Source organism: Carcharodon carcharias, chromosome 4 (genome assembly GCF_017639515.1).
Source record: "Carcharodon carcharias isolate sCarCar2 chromosome 4, sCarCar2.pri, whole genome shotgun sequence".
NCBI classification, from domain to species: domain Eukaryota; kingdom Metazoa; phylum Chordata; class Chondrichthyes; order Lamniformes; family Lamnidae; genus Carcharodon; species Carcharodon carcharias.
The window spans coordinates 33,076,467-33,098,513 of NC_054470.1; the positions used below are offsets into that span (position 1 = coordinate 33,076,467).

The 22,047-nt window shown below is 41.9% G+C and overlaps 1 protein-coding gene across 1 annotated transcript in view; it reads left to right on the forward strand.

Moving 5' to 3' along the window:
- ntrk2a (neurotrophic tyrosine kinase, receptor, type 2a) overlaps positions 1-22,047 on the forward strand; it is a 244,533-nt gene that overhangs the window by 174,683 nt on the left and 47,803 nt on the right. Inside the window, exon 15 of the mRNA XM_041185273.1 lies at positions 17,338-17,578. Within this exon, the coding sequence (XP_041041207.1) occupies positions 17,338-17,578 (241 nt within the window). The remainder of the gene's footprint in view (positions 1-17,337; positions 17,579-22,047) is intronic.

A 22,047-nucleotide genomic window follows, 5' to 3' on the forward strand; every position in this document is an offset into this window, starting at 1 on the left:
GCTAAGATTGATTGGGTAAAAATAACCTAAAAGGTACTGAAATGAATAAACAGTGAGAAACATATAAAGAAGTATTTCAAACTTGTTTAATAAAAAATACATTCCATTAAAAAGCAAAATATCAGGGAGAAAGTTCCATCCATGGCGTACTAGGGAAGTTAAGGATAGTATTAGATTAAAAGATGAGGCCTATAATGTTGCAAAGAATACTAATAAGTCTGACGATTGGATGAGTTTTAGAAACCAGCAAAGAGTGACCAAAAAGTTGATAAAAAGGGGAAAAATAGTCTAAGAGTAAACTATCTAAGAATATAAAAGAGGATTGTAAGTGCTTTGAGAAGTGTACAGAAAGGAGAGTAGCCAAAGTAAACATTGGTCCCTTAGAAGAAAAGACAGAAGAAATTATCATGGGGAGTGAGGAAATGGCAGAGATGTTGAACAAATATTTTGTGTCTGTCTTTACAATAGAAGACAGAAATCATGTACCAGAAATAGAGGGTAACCAAAGGGCTAATAAGAGTGAGGAACTTAAGGTAATTAATAACAGCAGAGAAAAAGCATTGGAGAAACTTAAGGGGCAAAAGTGTGACAAATCGCCTGGCTCTAATGGCCCACATTCTAAAAGAGATGGCTGCAGAGATAGTGGGTGCACTGCTTTTGAATTTTTCCAACATTCCCTCGATTCTAGAAAGGTCCCAGCAGATTTGAAATTAACAAATGTTAACTGATATTCAAGAAAGGAGTTAGAGAGAAACCAGGGAACCACAGGGCAGTTAACCTTTTAATCAAGTATTGGGAAAATGCTGGAATCTTTGATTAAAGAAGTCTTTACAATGCACTTAGAAAATCATAGCACAATCAGACAAGGTGTAAACATGGTTTTACGGAAGGATTGTGTTTGACAAATTTATTAGAGTTTTTGAAGATGTAATTAGTAAGCTAGATAACGAGAAGCCAGTAGATGTTGTATACTTGGATTTCCAAAAGGTTAATACACAAGGTAAAGGCTTATGAAATTGGGGGCAATATTTTAGTATAGATAGAGATTGGTTAACAGATAGGGAGCACACAAGGATAAATGGGGCATTTTCAAGTTGGTATGCTGTAACTGGTTGAGTGACCCAGGATTTAGTGCTGGGGCCTCATCCATTTATAATCTGTATTTTGACTTAGACAAAGAGACTAAGATTTGTAACCAAGTTCGTTGATAAGCCAAAGCTAGGTGGCAATGTAAGCCATAAGGAGGACAGAAGGAGGCTGAAAAGAGATATAAACAGGTTAAATGAGTAGGCAACAAGCTAGCAAATGCAGTACTGGGGAAGTGTAAAGTTATTTAAGATAAAAGCAAAATACTGCATATGCTGGAATTCTGAAACAAAAACAGAAAATTTGTTGGAAAAACTCAGCAGGTCTAGCAGCATCTGTGGAGAGTGAAACAGAGTTAACGTTTCGAATCTGTATGACCCAATTTGGAAGAAGGGTTATTTGGACTCAAAACATTGGCCAGGATATTGAGGTCAGCGAAAGGGGGTGGGGGCCCTGTTTGTCGACGCGTAAAATGACACAGGATTACGTTGAGTGGAACTCCCGACGTCACCCCGCGTCATTTCAATTTTCAGGTTGGTGGGGGCGCAGCCGAATCAGCTGTGCGCCTGCTGACCTGTCAACGGCCAATTGAGGCCATTTAAAAACTATTTAAGGTAACTAATGGACCTGCCTACCCAACCTTAAGGTTGGTGGGCAGGCCGAGAGCCCTGGCGGGCTTCAGAGAAAGCATGAAACCTCATCCACGGGCGGAATGAGGTTTCATGAGGGTTTTTAAAAATCTGATAAAAGTTTGATTAAAAGTGTTGGACATGTCCCAATTTATGTGACAGTGTCACATGAGGGGACATGTCAGGGAAATTTTATTTCTGTACATTGACCATTTTTAAATTTGGCACCAATCTCCCTGAGGTAGCACTTAGCCTTAGGGAGATGAGTGCGCTCTTTCACATGCATGCTCGAAAGAGCGCAATCTCGGCTGAGGGAATCGTCCCCCGCCCACACAGGGAGCACATGGTGCTTCCTGGCAGACATTACTCTGGGCGGGCCTTAATTGGGGGGAAATGTCTTCCCATTAACTCTGTTTCTGTCTCCACAGGTGCTGCTAGACTTGCTGAGTTTTTCCATCATTTTCTCTTTTTGTTGTAGAGTTATTTACTTTGTTAGTAAAGATAAAAAAGCGTTTTTTTTAAATGAATGAAAGTTATAAATGTTATTGTTCAGAAAGACATTGGTGTGCTTGTGCAAGGAAAACAGAAGGTTAAGCAGATACAGCAAACAACTGGAAAGACGATTGGTATATTGGCCTTCACTGCAAGTGAATTGGAGTATAAGAAAATGGAAGTCTTATTACAATTGTTTAGGGCTTTGATGAGACCACATTTGCAATACGATGTGCAGTTTTGGTCTCCATATTTAAGGAAGGGTATATTTGCCGTGCAGGCAATACAGTGATGATTCACTAGATTGGTTCTTGGGATGAAGTATCTTCCTATAATTAGTGCTTGAGTAAATTGGGCCTATAATCTCTGGAGTTTAAAAGAAGGAGAGGTGACCTCATTGAAATATATAAGGTTCTGAAGTGGCTTGATGGGGTAGACATTGAGAGGTTGTTTCCTTTGGCTAGGGAATCCAGAACACTGGAGCACAGTGACAGGATAAAAGGTTGATCATTTAGGAATGAGATGAGGAGAAATAATTCACTCATATGGTCGTGAATCTTTGTAATTTTTTACCCCAGAGGGTTGTGAATGCTCTATCGTTGAGTTTATGCAAGACTCAGATAGGCAGAATTTTGGTCCATCAGGAAATCAAGGGAAATGGGGAGCAGGCAGGAAAGTAGAGTTGAGGCACAAGATCAGCCATCATTGTATTGAATGGGAGAGCAGGCTCGGTGGGGCTATATGGTATACTCCTGCTCCCATTTCTTGTGTTCTTATGTGACTGCATGACATTCAATTCTTTCACCAGGTAGCTGGGAGATCTCTATCTCTCCATCTCCAATGACCAAGCATTCTGAAACCTGGCTTATCTCTAGCGCTGCTTCCTCTGTAGCTGTCAAATTGAAGATGGCTGGAAGACCACCACTGGTTCTTTGTCTCTCCCTGATGTTTTGTGCTCTCTTCTACTGCAAGAAAAGAGAGTGTGAGAAGTGAAATGTTTTGAAAGGATGGAAGGACAATATTTGTGGAGAGTCACTGTGAGGGATGAGTGTGACATCGCGTTAAGGTGAGGGTGAATGTCAGTGGTGGCAGGTCAGATGAGGATGTGAGGAGGTGCCTCAAGAGAGAGGGATAAGGGCACCTGCACAGTTTGTTGACTTGAGAGTTAATGTGCAAGGGAAGGCTGGGAAAGGCAGAGTGAGGGAATTTGTACATGTATATTCCATGCCACTCACCTTTCCTGCGCCGATAAGGTAATTGAATCTCTTGCAGCACTGTATCCAGGACCAAGGCACCACACTCCTGCTGCTGACCTCCTCTGCCAGTTCAAAACCCACTTGTTTGTTTTCCACAGCTGCTTTCTTCCTGCTGTCTGTGGGGAACAGAATCTCCCCGCAGACCCTTACAACCTACAGCATCCTTTCCAAAATGCATCACTGAAGTGTGGTGCTGCCATGCCAAGTTGATCCTTCATATCTGTAGGTTTTGGCTCGGTCTACAGACCTTTGCCATCATTCAAGTCTAACCCTCTCAAGGGCCCTTTAAACAATTGAGCAGAAGTAAACTTATGTGGGTGCTTCCCCTGCTCACCTACTCTAATTAGTCAGGAAACCTAGAAGTCAGAGTGGCTGTGTTAAAAAGTAACTGAGAAGCACACTGCTTAAATTCTCAGGTTCCCGATGCACTGCTGGCCTCCCCTCCTGTGAGTAGGCCTTCGAACTAAGACTCAGCCCAACCTTTCAGATCGGAGTATAGCTATATAGTAGAAATGGATCAAACAGGTATTGGGATAATGATGCAGCAGTGTGCAATTACACTAACAATTGGCTAATATAATGAGCTTCATATATGACACACATTCTCACATCTGATCTCAGTATACCACACTTCCCTATTAAATACTTGTTTTGTCTGAAAACCCATACAGCGGGTGAAATTGATCTTTGTTATAGCACCAAATGGGCAATCGATGTCCTGTTTTACACCTTGCTTGATATTATTTTTCATTGAAAGGGTGTAAAATGGGCTGCCGATTCATTATCACCCTTCTTGTGCTATTGTCAAATGCCAATTTTGACCTTATAGTTCCTACTATCCTGTCATTACATTGGTAAACATCCCGATCAGAGCAATGGCTGTTGTGTGCAGGTATTTTTGCAAATGCTATATGTCCAGAGTAGCAATAAGTAAAGAGATTGACTTGATCATTCTGTCACTTCGATAATTTTCTCATGAATTGGTTGACTGTCGTAATATAATTTCCATTTATTTGTATAAATAGAGTCATACTAATTACTGGAAAAAATCATTTGAATAGATTCTTTGGATTATCTCTATAATCCACAACAATGGACAAGGGTTAGAGGGTTCCTCCTTAAAACAAACTTTTTTTTTTACTGCCTTTGGTTACAGACTAGTATTCAAATTATCACCATTCTTAATACCACAACTTTAGAAATGCACCAGAGCAAAATTACTCACGGTCCAATTTTGGGCACATGACAAGTGGTGCATCATCAGTGCACCCAAACATGAGGTCCAAAGCTAGCCCACAAATAGGCCTCATTGCATTATTTGGGTGAGCTACTGGCACCTGATGTGCCTTGACACACAGCTCACCTCTTTTAATCACATGAATATCAGGCCACTTTCCTCACTGGCAGCACCTCGAATATACATCTCAGAATGCGAGGTTGGAGTAGCTTTGGGGAGTGGCTGATTGTGACTACTATTGAGTCAGGGGAGCACCACCGCTCCTGTTTCAGAACAAAGGTTCTTTGAAAATTTTGTCAATGAAAATTTATCTTTTTTTGGCAGTCACTGAAGAACACTGAATTTAGCAGACCCGCTTCCCTGCTCTGCTCTTTGCTCATTGCAAGGGGGTCCAAAACAGACATTAAGCCCATATGTAAGTTGTCTAATGCCTATTTTAGGGAACTGATTTGGATGCCTGTAAAGTGGTCCTAACCAATATCAGGTTGGAAATCCTGCAGGTATCCTTATGATACAGGATGTTGGTCATCAAAATCAGCCTGCTTTGCGCCTGCTTTACGTCTGTTAGATGGGCACAACAAGATTCAATATCTAACCCATAAAAAAGGCAAATAACTCTTGAATTATATTAACCAAATTAATTTTCAATGAAATCTACCGTATCTATCATATTACCTTTGATTTGCATCTGGGGTATTTCAAGAAATGATCCTTCATATTCATAGAACAAGATGACCACATGTTCTTATAATTATTGAAATTTATTGCAGTTCACATTATAAGTCTATAAAGGAATATTCATACTTGATCCAAGTCAATAATTACAGCATACTAAAATGTTTCCAAGAGGCTTTGTATAAAACTTCCAATCAAAGCAGCATATTCAAATACTAAATTCTAATCCAAGTAGAACACCCTGGGGGCTAAATTCGATAGCCCCCGAAAATAAGCATGGAGATCACGATGCGGGATTAACCTTCACCCATTGTTTGTGGTGTAGGCAGCAAATCAACTTAGTGCTGAGCATGCTGGCTCAACATGGTGAAAGGCTAGCACCAGTTAAAGTGAATCGGCACTACGTAAAGCCAGCCTGCGCCTCTCACAAGGGAAGTGCATTGTGGCTGGAGCAGGTGTCTGAAGTCATTCTGCAACTGATTCTGACATGAGAAAGACAGAAAAATGGCACAGCATGGGAGAAAGCAGGCCTGAAGATATTCCAGAACTGCAATGGTGGTCTTGTCAAGGAAGTACCGAAGAGGAGAGGGCCTGCAGGCTGCACTTGAGTGGAAAAGAGGCCTGCCAATGGGACCATGACTGCTTGTAGCAATAGAGTCTGCTGGCAGAGGTAGCAGTGTTTGTATGTTTTTGACTTCATTTATTCAGTGTTTTGAGCCTGCCATCGGAAAGAAGGAGAGTTTGAGAGGCAGGGGGTCTCTAAATTGGTGACAATGACTGACTTCCTGCTCACGGCATCACCCCTTTCCTACCTGATGTCCCGGCCTAGACACCTGATTGGCCGCAAAGCCCAATCACATTGGTGGCTACCTTCTCACTGGCAGCTGCTCATTTGCCACCCAATATTTGATTGGCTATGTTGAGACAGGGGAGAGGGGTGGCAACGTTCCACCTCCCTCACCCCATTGAAAACAGTAAAAGCCAGCCCTTGGATATGTTTCTGAAGAGTCTGTTTTTGGCAAGTATTGGACAGTCGGCTTGAAGAAGCTTTCAGTTTGAAAGGGAAGGGTTATCTCATGCATTACATTAACTAAAATTCTAGAAAGCCGTATATTTGAGATGCTTGCTTCTTTGGTGGTCCTCTGGGTTCTTTTGTAAAAATATACATGTCTAGGTAGCTTTTTGATGCCCCATTTGATTGTCCTAATATTCTAATTGACTGCTTGGTAGCAGTCTCAGCTCTTTAACAGAAATTTCTAGAACTTAAGTACATGACCTAGGCTGACATTTCAGTGCAGTACTGAAGGAGTACTGCTTTGTTAGAGTTGCCTTCTTTAAGTCATTAAACCAAGGCCAGAGATGACGGAACAGATTCTGTTGCACTGTTCAAAAATGAGAAGGAAATTCTCCCAATGTCCTGGGCAACAATCATCCCTCAACCAACACTATAAAGACAGGATAATTGGTTATTCAATCTATTGCTGTGCACAAATCAGTGACTGTGTTTGCCTACAAGACAACAGTGAGCATATTTCAAAATAATTTGTTGACTGTGGTATATCCAAAAGACGTGAAAGCTATTATACAAATTCAAATGCTTTACTTTCCTTATGTCCACAGTATTTATTTATTTCATGACTTAGGAAGTCCCCAACACCACTGAAAAATTCAGTGAGAGGATCACTTTTTAAATCAGATTTCACTGCAACATTGACTCAAACCTGCTTTCTTTGAAATGTCTGTTGTGTTACCTAATCATAGGAAAGTGCAGGATGTCAGAAGGTTGCCATTCTTCAACAGATGCTGCTCATAAGTATTAGAACAGATGTTCTTGACACAGGAATGATGTGACCCAGCAGTTTCAGTGCTGTCATTCTCTATTGTGTCTTTTGTTCTTGCCAGTTTTTCAATTTAGATTCTGCCAGAAACAAGCTGTTCCTGACCTCATCACAGCCCTGAATCAAACATGGGCAGAAGAGCTAAATGTCAGAGAGACAAAGAGTAGCCCCTTCTCCCATTAGAAATCAGGGCAGCACTTTAGCTGAGTGTGCAGCATAGCACCTACCCTAGCAAAACTGAGGTGGTGGGGGGCAGCAGGGGTGGCAGGGGGTCGGTGGGGGGAGGTGGGTGGTGCTCTGTGGTTAAAGGTAAAACATTCCAATAGCTGGAGTTATACCTGACACATAGGAAGCTGGCTGTGGTTAATGAAGGCCAATCATTATAGCCCAGGGACCTTGTTGTTAGAGTTCCTCAGGCCTTGCCCCATCATCTTGAGTTGCTTCATTAACAACATCTGTCATGTCAGTTGAGCTGTTCACTGATGAGTCTATAATGTTCAGCTTCAATCACAACTACTCTGACAATGGAGCCACCTTACATGCCAGCTTATAGTATGCCTGGATAACATCTGGCATTCTGCTGATAAATGGCACGTAATGCTTAACCCATGTAAGAGATCATTGGCTGAAATTAAAGTTCATGGAATTGAAGGCAGATTATTGACCTGGTTCAGAGTTTGGTTAGGTAGCAGAAATCAGAGTGGATTTAATGAGTATGCACACAAATTGGAGAAAAAATGATTAGCAATCATAAGGATCTATGCTAGAGCCTCAACCATTTATTAATATATTTATATACATTTATTATCAACTTAGATAACCCAGCAGAGAGTCAAATATTCAAGTGTGCTGATGACTCAAAGATGTGTAAATAAGACAACAAAATTATAAAGAGACATTGATAGATTGAGTGGGTAAAACTGAGGCAGATGGATTTCAATGCATGTAAGTGCATTGTCATCTATTTTGGACCAAAAAGGATGTATCTGAATATTATTTAAATGGTGAAAAGCTAGAAATAGCGGAGGTCTAAAGAGATTTTAGGGGTCCATGTACACAAATAATAAAATGTAGCAATCAGGAATAAAACATAATCAAAAAATAGAATGAAATGTTAGTCTTTATAACTCATTGTGATGGATGCTGTGCCTGAAGGCAGGTCCTTGGCTCATTAGGCAGAATTTTCCCCCCGTCGGGGGGGAAGTTGAAGAGTGGGCGCTTGGTGGTGCGCCTCCGATTGGCGCCCCTGATCGGGGACGTGCCGCCATTTTACTTGGGCGGGCCAATTAAGGCCCACCCAGCATGACATCCGCATGGAAGTGCTATGGGTAGGGGGGGGGAATCCCTCAGCTGAAAGTGCACTCTTTCACGCATGTGCACGAAAGAGCGCACTCATCTTCCTGAGGCAAAGTGCTGCCTCAGGGAGATCGGCTAAACATGACAAAATATTAAACATAGAAAAAAAAATTCCCTGTTATGTCCCCTCATGTGACACAGTCCCCAACTTTTAAAAACACTTTAATTAAATTTATAAAAACCTACATGAAACCTCATCCCGCCCATGGATGAGGTTTCATGCTTTTTCTAATGTCCACCAGGGCTCCTGGCCTGCCCGCCAAACTTAAGGTTGGACGGGCAGGTCCATTAATTACTTAAATGACTCTGACAATGGCCTCAGTTGGCCACTGACAGGTCGGCAGGTGCACAGCTGATTTTGCTGAGCCCCCTCCTTCTTGAAAATTTAAATGGGGTGTGGTGATGTTGGGAGTTCTGCCTGACATCACTGCATGTCAGCCCTGACCCCTGCTTGCTGATGGGAAAATCCTGGCCATTGTCTGCTGATGCTTCACCAGCAGCAGTTTTTGTCAGTGTTGGTTTGCCACAGCCTTCCACTCTCAGGGGCAGGGCGAGGAGACAGGTCCCAGGTCTACCTCAGCTAGAATGGGAACTGAACCTGCACTGTTGTTATTATTCTGAACCATACACGAGCTGCCTAGCCAAGTGAGCTAATCGGCCCCCATCTTAATAAGTAGAGGGCTAAAATAAAGAGGAAGAAAGTTTTGCTACAGTTGTACAAAGCCTTGGTTAGACCTCATCTGGGAGACTGTGCATATTTTGGGCACTGCGTCTCTAGAACGGATATATTAGTCCTGGAAGGAATGCAGCAGAATTTCACCAGAATGTTCGCAGGGCTATAAGGGTTAGATTATCCATAGACATTGTATAAACTAGGCTTGTAATCCCTGGAATAGAACAAAGAACAAAGAACAAAGAAAAGCACAGCACAGGAATAGGCCCTTCGGCCCTCCAAGCCTGCGCCGATCATATTGGCCGTCAACTAAAACATTTTTCAATTCCGGGGTCCGTATCCCTCAATTCCCATCCTATTCATGTATCTGTCAAGCTGCCTCTTAAACACCACTATCGTACCTGCTTCCACCACCTCCTCTGGCAGCGAATTCCGAACACTCACTACCCTCTGCGTAAAAAACTTGCCCCGCACATCACCTCTAAAATTTTCTCCTCTCACCTTAAATCTGTGTCCCCTAGTAATTGACTCTTCCATTCTGGGAAAAAGCTTCTGACTATCTACTCTGTCCATGCCACTCATAATTTTGTAAACTTCTATCAAGTCGCTCCTCAAACTCCGTCACTCTAGTGAGAACAATTCGAGTTTCTCCAACCTCTCCTCATAACTAATAACCTCCAGGCCAGGCAGAATCCTGGTAAACCTCCTCTGCACCCTCTCCAACACCTCCATATCCTTGTGGTAATGTGGCGACCAGAATTGCACACAATATTCCAAGTGTGGCCCAACCAAGCTTCTATACAGCTGCAGCATGACTTCCCAGCTTTTATACTCAATACCCCTGCCGATGAAGGCAAGCATGCCATATGCCTTCCTGACTACCTTATCCACCTGCGTTGCCACTTTCAGTGACCTGTGGACCTGTACACCCAGATCCCTCTGCCCATCAATGCACTTAAAGGTTCTGCCATTTACTGTATAATTCCTGCCTGTATTAGATTTTACAAAACGTATTACCTCGCATTTGTCCAGATTAAACTCCATCTGCCATTTCACCGCCCAAGTCTCCAACCGATCTATATCCCGTTGTATCCTTTGACAATCCTCTTCACTATCTGCAACTCCTCCAACCTTAATGTCATCTGCAAACTTACTAATTAGCCCAGTTATATTTTCCTCCAAATCACTATGTATACTACAATCAGCAAAAGTCCCAGCACTGATCCCTATGGAACTCCACTAGTCACAGCTCTCCATTCAGAAAAGCACCCTTCCATTGCTACCCTCTGTCTTCTATGACCAAGTCAATTCTGCATCCATCTTGCCAGCTCACATCTGATCCCATGCGACTTTACCTTCCGTACCAGTCTGCCATGAGGGACCTTGTCAAAGGCCTTACTGAAATCCATGTATATAACATCCACTGCTCTTCCATCGTCGATCATCTTTGTCACTTCCTCGAAAAACTCGATCAAGTTAGTGAGACACAACCTCACCTTCACAAAAGCATGCTGCCTTTCACTAATACACCCATTTGCTTCCAAATGGTAGTAAATCCTGTCACAAAGAATCTTCTCCAATAATTTCCCTACCACTGACGTAATGCTCACTGGCCTGTAGTTTCCTGGATTATCCCTGCTACCCTTCTTAAACAATGGAACAACATTGGCCATTCTCCAGTCCTCTGGGACTTCACCCGTTGCCAGTGAGGATGCAAAAATTTCTGTCAAGGCCCCAGCAATCTCCTCTCTTGCCTCCCTCAGTACTCTGGGGTAGATCCCATCTGGCCCTGGGGACTTATCCACCTTAATATTCTTCAAGACGCCTAACACCTCCTCTTTTTTGATCTCAACATGATCCAGGCTATCTACACACTCTTCCCTAGACCAATCGACCGCTAAGTCCTTCTCTTTGGTGAATACTGATGAGAAGTATTCATTTAGTATCTCTCCCATTTCTTCTGGCTCCACACAGAGATTCCCACCTCTGTCCCTGAGTGGGCCTACCCTTTACCTGGCTACCCTCTTGCTTTTTACATATGTATAAAAGGCCTTGGGATTTTCCTTAATCCGGGGTTGCCAATGACTTTTCATGACCCCTTTTAGCCGTCCTGACTCCTTGCTTAAGTTTCTTCCTACTTTCTTTATATTCTCCATGGGCTTCATCTGTTCCCAGCCTTCTAGCCCTTACGAATGCTTCTCTTTTCTTTTTGACTAATCTCACAATAACCTCGTTATCCAAGATTCCTGTAGCTTGCCATGCTTATCCTTCATCCTAGCAGGAACATGCCAGTCCTGAATTCTTATTAACTGATGTTTGAAAGCCCCCCACATGTCACTTGTTGATTTGCCCTCAAACATCCGCCTCCAGTCTAGATTCCTCAGTTCCTGCCTAATATTGTTATAATTAGCCTTCCCCCAATTAAGCACCTTAACCCGAGGACTCCTGTTATCCTTATCCACCAGTACCTTGAAACTTACTGAATTATGGTTACTTTTCCCGAAATGCTCCCCTACTGAAACTTCGACTACCTGGCCGGGTTCATTCCCTAATACCATGTCCAGTATTGCCCCTTCCCTAGTTGGACTATCTACAATTTGTCTCAGGAAGCCCTCCTGGATGCACCTTACAAATTCTGCACCATTCAAACCCCCAGCCCTAAGTGATTCCCAGTCAATATAGGGAAAGTTAAAATCACCACCACAACAACCCTATTGCTTTTACATCTTTCCAAAATCCGCCTACATAATTGTTCCTCAATCTCCCACCGGCAACTGGGAGGCCTATAGTAAACCTCCAACATTGTGACTACACCCTTCCTATTCCGGAGCTCTACCCATATTGCCTCTCTGCATGAGCCCACCAAGATGTCCTCTTCTCATACAGCTGTGATATTTTCCTTAACCGGTCATGCAACTCCCCCACCTCTTCTACATCCCTCTCTATCCTGCCTGCAACATCTAAATCCTGGAACATTTATCTGCCATCTTGTCCATCCTTCAACCAAGTCTCTGTAATAGCAATAACATCATAGTCCCAAGTACTAATCCAAGCTCTAAGCTCATTTGCCTTGCCTGTTATACTTCTCGCACTGAAACAAATGCATTTCAGACCCCCAGTCCCACTGTGTTCAGTAATTTCTCCGTGCCTACTCTTCCTCTTAGTCCTACTGGCCATATTCACTGGTTTCCAGTCATTTACTTCACCTGCTGACCTATTGCTCTGGTTCCCACCCCCCCTGCCATACTAGTTTAAACCCTCCCAAGTGACACTAGCAAGCCTTGCAGCCAGGATATTGGTGCCCCTCCAGTTTAGATGCAACCCGTCCTTCTTGTACAGGTCCCACCTGCCCCGGAAGAGATCCCACTGATCCAGATATCGGAAATCCTCTCTCCTACACCATCTGTTCAGCCATGTGTTCAGCTGCACTATCTTCCTATTTCTAGCCTCACTGGCATGTGCCACAGAGAGTAATCCTGAGATTACAACCCTAGGGGTCCTGTTTTTTAACTTTCTGCCTAACTTCCTGAACTCCCACTGCAGGACCTCGTCACTCTTTCTGCCTATGTCGTTAGTGGCAATATGTACCACGACCTCTGTCTGTTCTCCGTCCCCCTTCAGAATGTCCCGTACCCGATCAGAGACATCCTGGACCCTGGCACCAGGGAGGCAACATATCATCCTGGTGTCTCTTTCATGACCACAGAAGCGCCTATCTGAGCCCCTGACTATAGAGTCCCCTATGACAATTGCTCTTCTGTGCTTTGACCCCCCCTGCTGAACAACAGAGACAGCCGTGGTGCCACTGCTCTGGCTACTGCTGTTATTTTCCCCTTATAGGCCATCCCCCCCAACAGTATCCAAAATGGTATACCTGTTAGAGAGGGGTACATAAATGGTTAAGTGGAATTTAATTGATTTTTTTAGGATTTTGAACAGAATTGGTAGGGTAGATAGCGAATTTTCTTTTCCCACTGGTGGAAAGTCTAGGACAAGAGAACAGAACCTTAAAACCAGAGCTTGGCCATTGAGGAGGGAAGTTAAGAAACATTTGTTCACTCCAAATGTGGCAGGAGTGTGGAGCTCTGCCCAACAAAAAAATAATACATGCTAGCACAATTAATAATTTTAAATTTTAAATTGATAGATCTTTGTCAACCAGTGAAATAAAGGGATATGGAGCAAAGGCAAATGGATATATTTATGAAACAAATCAGCCATGATCTCATTGAATAGCATCATGGGAATGCCATCGCTTGCAATTCTCTTTCCAATCACACACTTTTCTGACTTTAACATATTTCACCATCCATTCATCTTCATTGGGTCAACACCCTGGAATTCCCTACCTAACAGCAAGTTGGGTGCACAATCACCACTAGAGCTGTGATGATTCAAGGAGAAGGTCCATCACCATCTTTTCAGGGCAATTCATGATGCACAATGTGGCATTGTCAGCAATGCCCACATCTCAATAACAAACAATATTTAAAAATACATATTCATTCATTCATTCATACTCAAAATTAGAGCCTAGGCCATTCAGGACCAGTTAGGAAATACTGCTCCAGGGCTGTAGCAGTGATCTGGAACTTTCTACCCCCCAATATTGAGGACACTAGGGCAATTGGGGCTTTCAAGATTTAGATACATAGATTTTTGTTAGGTAAGGGAATCAAAAGATATGGAGCAACGTAGGGTCATGGAGTTGAAATAGATGAGCTATGAAATAAGTGAATAGTAAAGCAGACTTGAGAAGCTGAAGGGCCTACTCCTGTTCCTATGCTCTTCATTAGAATTATCACAACTGGAAGGTTTGCCCAAACACCGAAACAAACAGTTTTCTAAGAGATGGAAAGAACGTGTGGGATGATTATAACCTTAGGAGAAAGTTGCAATATAATGGCTTCTTACAGCACAGAAATAATACTCTGAACCTGATAACAACTGTAGGGCAGCACTGGCTCTGCCAACTTTAGTGGCACAACTCAATTATTTTTCACAACAAAAACAGAATTTCCTGGAAAAACTCAGCAGGTCTGGCAGCATCGGCGGAGAAGAAAAGAGTTGACGTTTCGAGTCCTCATGACCCTTCGACAGAACTTAAGTTCGAGTCCAGGAAAGAGTTGAAATATAAGCTGGTTTAAGGTGTGTGTGTGGGGGGCGGAGAGATAGAGAGACAGAGAGGTCGGGGGGGGAGCGGTGTGGTTGTAGGGACAAACAAGCAGTGATAGAAGCAGATCATCAAAAGATGTCAACGACAATAGTACAATAGAACACATAGGTGTTAAAGTTAAAGTCAGTGATATTATCTAAACGAATGTGCTAATTAAGAATGGATGGTAGGGCACTCAAGGTATAGCTCTAGTGGGGTTTTTTTTATATATAATGGAAATAGGTGGGAAAAGGAAAATCTTTATAATTTATTGGAAAAAAAAGGAAGGGGGAAACAGAAAGGGGGTGGGGATGGGGGAGGGAGCTCACGACCTAAAGTTGTTGAATTCAATATTCAGTCCGGAAGGCTGTAAAGTCCCTAGTCGGAAGATGAGGTGTTGTTCCTCCAGTTTGCGTTGGGCTTCACTGGAACAATGCAGCAAGCCAAGGCAGACATGTGGGCAAGAGAGCAGGGTGGAGTGTTAAAATGGCAAGTGACAGGGAGGTTTGGGTCATTCTTGCGGACAGACCGCAGGTGTTCTGCAAAGCGGTCACCCAGTTCCCCCGATTCCTTTGCAGCCAGCCAAATTTGAGAGGCCGAGAGGGACTGAGGGTGGGGGTGGGAAAAAGGGGAAGAACTTATAGTCTTGGAGTGTTGGAAAGTCACTGAGTTACCCCATCCAGCCATTCTTGCTTCTCTTCAGCTGTTGGGTTTCCTGAGACCTTGGAAACATGGCTGGCCAGCCAGCCTAAAATTTTAAAATGATGGTAAAATGTAGAGCTCACTTCACAGAACTGGAACTCATAACAGATGGTATTAGTATTTCATTTCCCTTTATCATTATTAATTCCTTGGGGTTTTTCCTCCTCCATTCACGGGATTCAAGGTGATACACTTTAGGTTTATTTTATCCAACCAAAGTTTTAAGATTTTGATAAGTTTGAAATCTAGTGCAATCTGTGCATCTTAGTAGAAGCTGAGTTTATTTTCAGTTGAATTAGTTGATGAGGTCACTCTTAGAGGCAGCTACATTGGCCAGACACCTGAACATTTCTTTCCCAAGGCTCTCTCCAGGGACATTGAAAGATCCCTCTCAAAGGAAAATTCAGTAAATTGCTCTGATGTTGATTGAAGAAATATTAATCCATCTGTTTGTTGTTTGTCTTTTCACCATTTTGGCTCATATGACGGACATTCATTTTCAGCTTCATCTTGATAAGATGATGAGAGTGCTTTTGCTTCAACTTGCTGTCATGTTCACAATCAACACAAGTTCATTTTTAAAGATCTCTTCTGCTTCACCTCCTTATCCCAAGGGTGGTCCTTTATTAAAGATCTTGAAGGTCTTTAATATTTCTTGTTCATAAGTTCCTAAAATGAATAAATAAAAAAGAAAGAACTTGAAATTATATGGTGCTTTCCACATCCTCAGGGCACTGTGCAGTGCTTCATAGCCAATGAATTACCTGAATAGTGTGGTTACAATTGCTAACACAGTGGATAATTTGCACACAGCAAGATCCCAGAAACAGCAACGAGATTATATCACCGGATAATTTGTTTTGGTGATGTTGGATGAGGGTTAAATATTGGCCAGGACACTAGAAGGGCATTCCTGCACTTCTTCCAATAATGCCTTAGGAACTTCAACATTGAACTGATAGAGCACATGGGACCTCAGTTTAGCATCTCATTCAGAAGACATCCTTCAAACAGTGCTGTAATGTAGTGTCCGCCAAGACTACATGCTGAAATGTCTGATTGAGCCTTGACCTGGTACTCTCTAGTTCTTACACAACAGTACTACCACTGAGGTAAGGCTAAATAATGGTATAGTGTCCAAAGCATAAATATCATTTTAAAAAATACTATAGATAAATCTCATTTTCTGCTGCAGTTATATCAGTTCTCCAGCTGATGGAACATGTTAGTATTGTTGCTTAAAGGTGTTAGTTAATTCAGCAAAAATATTACTTGATTTTCAGAAAACTAAAACTATATGTTTTTGAAAGACAGATCCAATGATTTGCTTCAAGCGGTTTGCTCATTCTTGCTGGCTTTTCATTCGCTCCTAAATTTCTCATCATAGATTTGCTCTGCAATGTAGAGCATTTGCTCAGTGAGGGGAGTAAGAATTAAATAAATTGTAAATAATCTTTCTATGAAGAAACAAAGCAGAACTGAAGAAAATACTTAGGGAGGTCCAAGTCATTCCATGTGTGCTGATCTGATTCCTAACTTGAGATGTGAAAATGTTGGTTAGAAGTCGCTAACGCTAATTTATTATGAGCGCAACATGATGCAAAACAGATGTTTCTAAATCATCTGCATATTTTACTGAGCTTTCCACTTCTATTGCATTGAAGCAGCAGCCAGACTTATGACTTTTGATAAGTAATTCACTGAGATATACTTAAAAACAATTATTCTCAATTTTTGGCACATTTGTGTGTTCCCCACCATCACGTTGTAAATACTATGGTCTTTATTCATATGTTTGCATTTTATACTTTAAAGGGAACTTGCCACCTCTTTATCAATGTTGAACAAATATACATTTTCTTTCACAAAACATTTTCATCCTTGTTAAGGGTATTATTTCAGGACTGGTTGTGTTATTATTTGTCCAATGTCACATTTCAAATTATTCAGGTCAGCTGGAGGATCTTATTAATACTTAGACTGTAATTGCAATTGATTTTAATTATTGCTAAATTAACACAGTGCTGTATGATCTACTTCAATTATACTTTACATCTGTCTTTTGTCTTGCACAGCAGTAGAGAAACATGTACATAAGGGAGAGGGAATGTACTGCTGAGTGAAAGTATACAGGTTTATCATTGTGATTCCTCATGAGTGAAGTCAAGATTACCATCAATCCAATGCACTACTTTGCAAGTACTAATTTAGCTTATTGCTCTTGTCTTAAATTTCCAGGTCCCATGGACCTGATGCTGTGTTTCTCAGTGATGGGCAGTGCAACAGAATGGCAGAGCTGACTCAGTCGCAGATGCTACATATTGCCATGCAGATAGCAGCAGGGATGGTGTATCTGGCATCTCAACACTTTGTTCATCGGGACCTGGCTACTCGGAACTGCCTGGTGGGAGAAAATTTGCTGGTGAAGATTGGTGATTTTGGCATGTCCAGAGATGTGTACAGCACAGACTACTATAGGGTAAGTGTAAGTTGTCATTTATCTACAATATTACAATTATTCTTTAATTTGTGAAACAAAGTAATGAACTAATGGGTTAGTTATAATAAAAGTTCTGCTACAGTAAATCACTATTTTAATTCAGTAAAGAAATTCTTACTGTAGCAATGGCTATATCTGCAACATGCTAGAAATAGCCGAGTGGGAATCCAGAACAAGATGGTATAATCTTACAATTACAGCTAGGCCATTAAGGAATGATATCGGGAAGCACTTCTTTATAGAATAATAGAATAATTACATCATAGAAGAAGGCCATTCAGCCTGTATATCTGTGCTGGCTCTCTGCAAGAGCAATTCAACCAGTCTCACGCCATCAACTTTCCCCCTACTACAACAATTTTCTTTTACACAAAGGATGATGGAAATCTGGAACTCTTTCCCCTAAAACACTGTTGAGGCTAGATTAATTAAAAATGTCAAAACTGAGATTGATATGTTTTTGTTAAGCAGAAGTATTAAGGGTTGTGGAACCATGGTGGGCAGATGGAGTTAAGATACATATCAGCTATGACCTAGTCAAATGGTAGAACAGGCTTAAGGAGCTTAATGTTCATTTTAACTAACAATGTTCTTGTGTTCCTAACATGCTCAAGCTTGCTACATACATCAAAGTCACCCATTGCCAACAGACAAGCTGTCCAATACAGCTTGTGTGCCATCATCACAACCAGCCTGTCACAATTGGCATGTTACTTGTGAATAATTTCCTTTTAGCCATTGCACTTCTGACATGCTGACTGGCACATTTACGTTCATGGAATCTGAATTTGAATGTTGAACTGAAATATGGAATTTGTTTTTTAGATTGCAGTTTATAACTCCAGCTACACCCATTTAAAAAAAAACTATAGCTACTCTTAACCATCCAAACATCTATCTGGATCTGAATAGAACAAAATAAGGCACATTGAAAACACCTGTGTTGAATTAAGATAAGTTCAACTGGGATGTTTTTCAAATTTAAGTTGATGTTTGCTGATTGATGCATGGGATTCCTTTCATATGTTCTTAGATAGGATTTAGTGGTGAAACACCCACCCGGAATCAAAAAGAGGATATTCTGCCACATTATTTCAAAGCTGTCCTTCAAGCTTAACTCTGAAAGATTCTGGATTTTGAGCAGTAATCTCCTATACTTTTATTGCTGTGTAACATTACATTCAGAACAGGATTCAGCATTGTTTATTTTAGCTAACAAATGCGATTAGAATAAAACAATTAAACAGAATGAAAATAAATTGAAAATGCCATATAAATATAGCATCTGTGAAGAACAAAGACAGGCTCAAGGAACCTCTGCTCCTACTTCACATGTTCACATTTGGGAAGGACCCTTTTACCATAGCACAGTCATTGAAGTAGGTATTCCCATTTCTGTATTTAAATAGCAAGAACAACAATTTATATTGATACCCTGTCTTTAACATACTAAAACATCTCAAGGTGCTTCAGAGGGGTGTTGCAAAGCAAAATTAGACACCAAGCCACATAAAGCAATGTTAGGGCAAATGATCAAATGCTTGGTCAATAAGCTAGGACCATCTTAAAGGGTGAAAGAGAGGAGAGAGGCAAAGAGGTTTCGGGCGTGTATTCCAGAGCTTAGGGCCTGAGCAGCTAAAGACACAACCACCAATGGTTAAGCAATTAAAATTGGGGATGTTCAAAAGGCCAGAATTAGAGAAGTGCAGATATCTCGAAGGGTTGTGGGGCTGCAGGAGATTACAGAGATAGGGTTCCACAATAATATTGGTCAGTTGTGAAAACTGACTAAGATACAGATTAAACCAGTGTAGAACGATGGTATAGAAACTTCTCATGATCAAGAAGATCTTTTGCACACTATACCAAATCAATAAATAAATATCTGCACATTTGGTCGTGTAGTTATGATGCAAATTCTTCAACCAGACAAGCATATTGTAGAACCTGTTGAGAGCCATTTTTTATTCTGTGTTCCAGGCTGTGAGCCTCATCTGTTAGAACTCATATCAAAAACTTGATTTCCTAATATTGCACCCCACCCCGCTATCAACAGCAAGTTCTTATTTTCTTTTCCCTACAATAAATTTCCTCCTAAACAGAACCCCTAATGAGCCAACTCATTCAATCTGGTTGTAGAAGGACCCTGGCTGTGTTTTCTGATTGCAGTATAATTTAGACCTAAAGGATAAGGAGCTTGTGGTATTGAATGCCTCTATGTTACGCACAAAAAACTCTCACTAATCATTAACCTTCCAGCTGGCGTTTAAGTGTTAGAGTTTGGCCTTAACAATGCATCAATATGGCACTCAGGCATTTAGGCATGACTGCATGTTTCTGGAGGGCTTATCAGACTATAAATATATTCACAAGGATTAGCTGTTGAAGGTCTGAAATGTTTGGAGCTGGACTTCATTCCAGAAATATAGCTGAGCAGGGTTCTAGGCACCAAGTCTTCTGTAGCCCTGACCAAATCCCATAGTGGGGCAGACACAGGAAATGCAAACAAGCACTTCCAATGGAATTTTGTAGTGGTTAAACTAAAGAGACAAAAATTTGGTGCAATCAGATCCTGCTCTAAATCTCAGTCCACCCACCCCACATGCATTGCCACTGAGTGCCTTGCTCCCCAGGGCCAGGAATTTCAGGGCCTCTGTGTTTAGAGAGCTATTTTTAATATGAAGAAGTGCAGTGATGATGCAACATTGTTTTATTATGGTAGAAATGTTCCATGGGGATACTCCCACTCATCTGCTTCAGTGGAAGAGCAACAGAAACCCTGGAAAAGCAGCTTAAAATGGAAATTCATTGCCTTTAAATCTAAAACAAGTGTACCATTGTAATGAAAGCACCTTAACATTGTTATGCGTTCTGGTTCCTAGCAGGTTCAAAGTAGTCACATTTTACAGTCAAAAACGCTAAAACTTCTTGAAGTGTATTTCTTGCATCTCTCTTTGTGGCTGGTGGGCTATTACATTGCTACACAGTGCATTACTGCAGTGTGACAGTGAATATGGCACCCCAGGATATATATTCATAGAACAATTAGTTCCTAGATCTTTGCAAATAATATAACATAACATTCCTCTTTCTGTAAAAAAAATATAGTGCCTTTATATCAATATAACTTTTTTATATGGGATGTGGGCATTTTTATGGGAGTTACATGGAATGTGGGCATTGCTGGCTAGGCCAGCATTTGTTGCCCATCCTTAATTGCCCTTGAGAAAGTGGTGGTGAGCCACCTTTTTGAACCGCTGCAGTCCATGTGATGTAGGTACACCCAAGTGCTGTTAGGAAGGGAGTTCCACAATTTTGACCCAGCGATACTGAAGGGACACCAACTCAAGGTGATATGTGGCTTGGAGGGGAACTTGCAGGTAATGGTGTTCCCATGTATCTGCTGCCCTTGTCCTTCTAAGTGGTAGAGGTTGTGGGTTTGGAAGGTGCTGTCGAAGGAACCTTGGTGAGTTGCTGCATATCATCTTGTGGATTGTATACACCGCTGCCACTGTGCATCGGTCGAGGAGGGAGTAATTGTCTAAGGTGTGGGTAAAAGGGGTGCCAATCAAGTAGACTGCTTTGTCCTGGATGGTGTTGAGCTTCCTGTGTGTTGTTGGAGCTGCCCTCATCTGGGCAAGTGGAGAGTATTCCATCACACTCCTGACTTGTGCCTTTTAGATGGTGGATAGGCTTTGGAGAGTCAGAAAGTGAGTTGCTCACTGCAGGATTCCTAGCCTCTGGCCTGCTCTTGTAGCCACAGTATTTATATAGCTAGTCCAGTTCAGCTTCAGGGTATTCCATCACACTCCTGTCATGTGTCTTTTAGATTTTGGACTACCTTTGGGGAGTCAGGAGGTGAATTACTCATGACAGATTTCCCAACCTCTGACCTGCTCTTGTAGCTACAGTATTTACATGGCTGATCCAGTTTAGTTTCTGGCCAATGGTAACCCCCAGGATGTTGATGGTGGGGGATTCAGTGATGGCATGCCATTGAATGTCAATGGAGATGATTGGATTCTCTCTTGTTAGAGATAGTCGTTGCTTGGCACTTGTTTGGTGCAAATGTTACTTGCCACTTATCAGCCAAAGCTTGAATATTGTCCAGGTCTTTCTGCATATATGGAAACTGGCTCCTTCAGTATCTGAGGAGTCACGAATGGTGCTGAACATCGTGCAATCATCAGTGAACATCCCCACTTCTGACCCTATGATGGAAGGAAGGTCATTGGTGAAGCAGCTGAAGATAGATGGGCCTAAAACACTACCCTGAGGAACTCCTGCAGCGACATCCTGGGACTGAGATGATTGACCTCCAACAACCACAACCATCTTCCTCTGTGTGGGGTATGACTGCAATCAGTGGAGAGTTTTCCCCCTGATTTCCCATTGACTTCAATTTTGCTGGAGCTTTTTGATACCACACTGCGTCAAATACTGCCTTG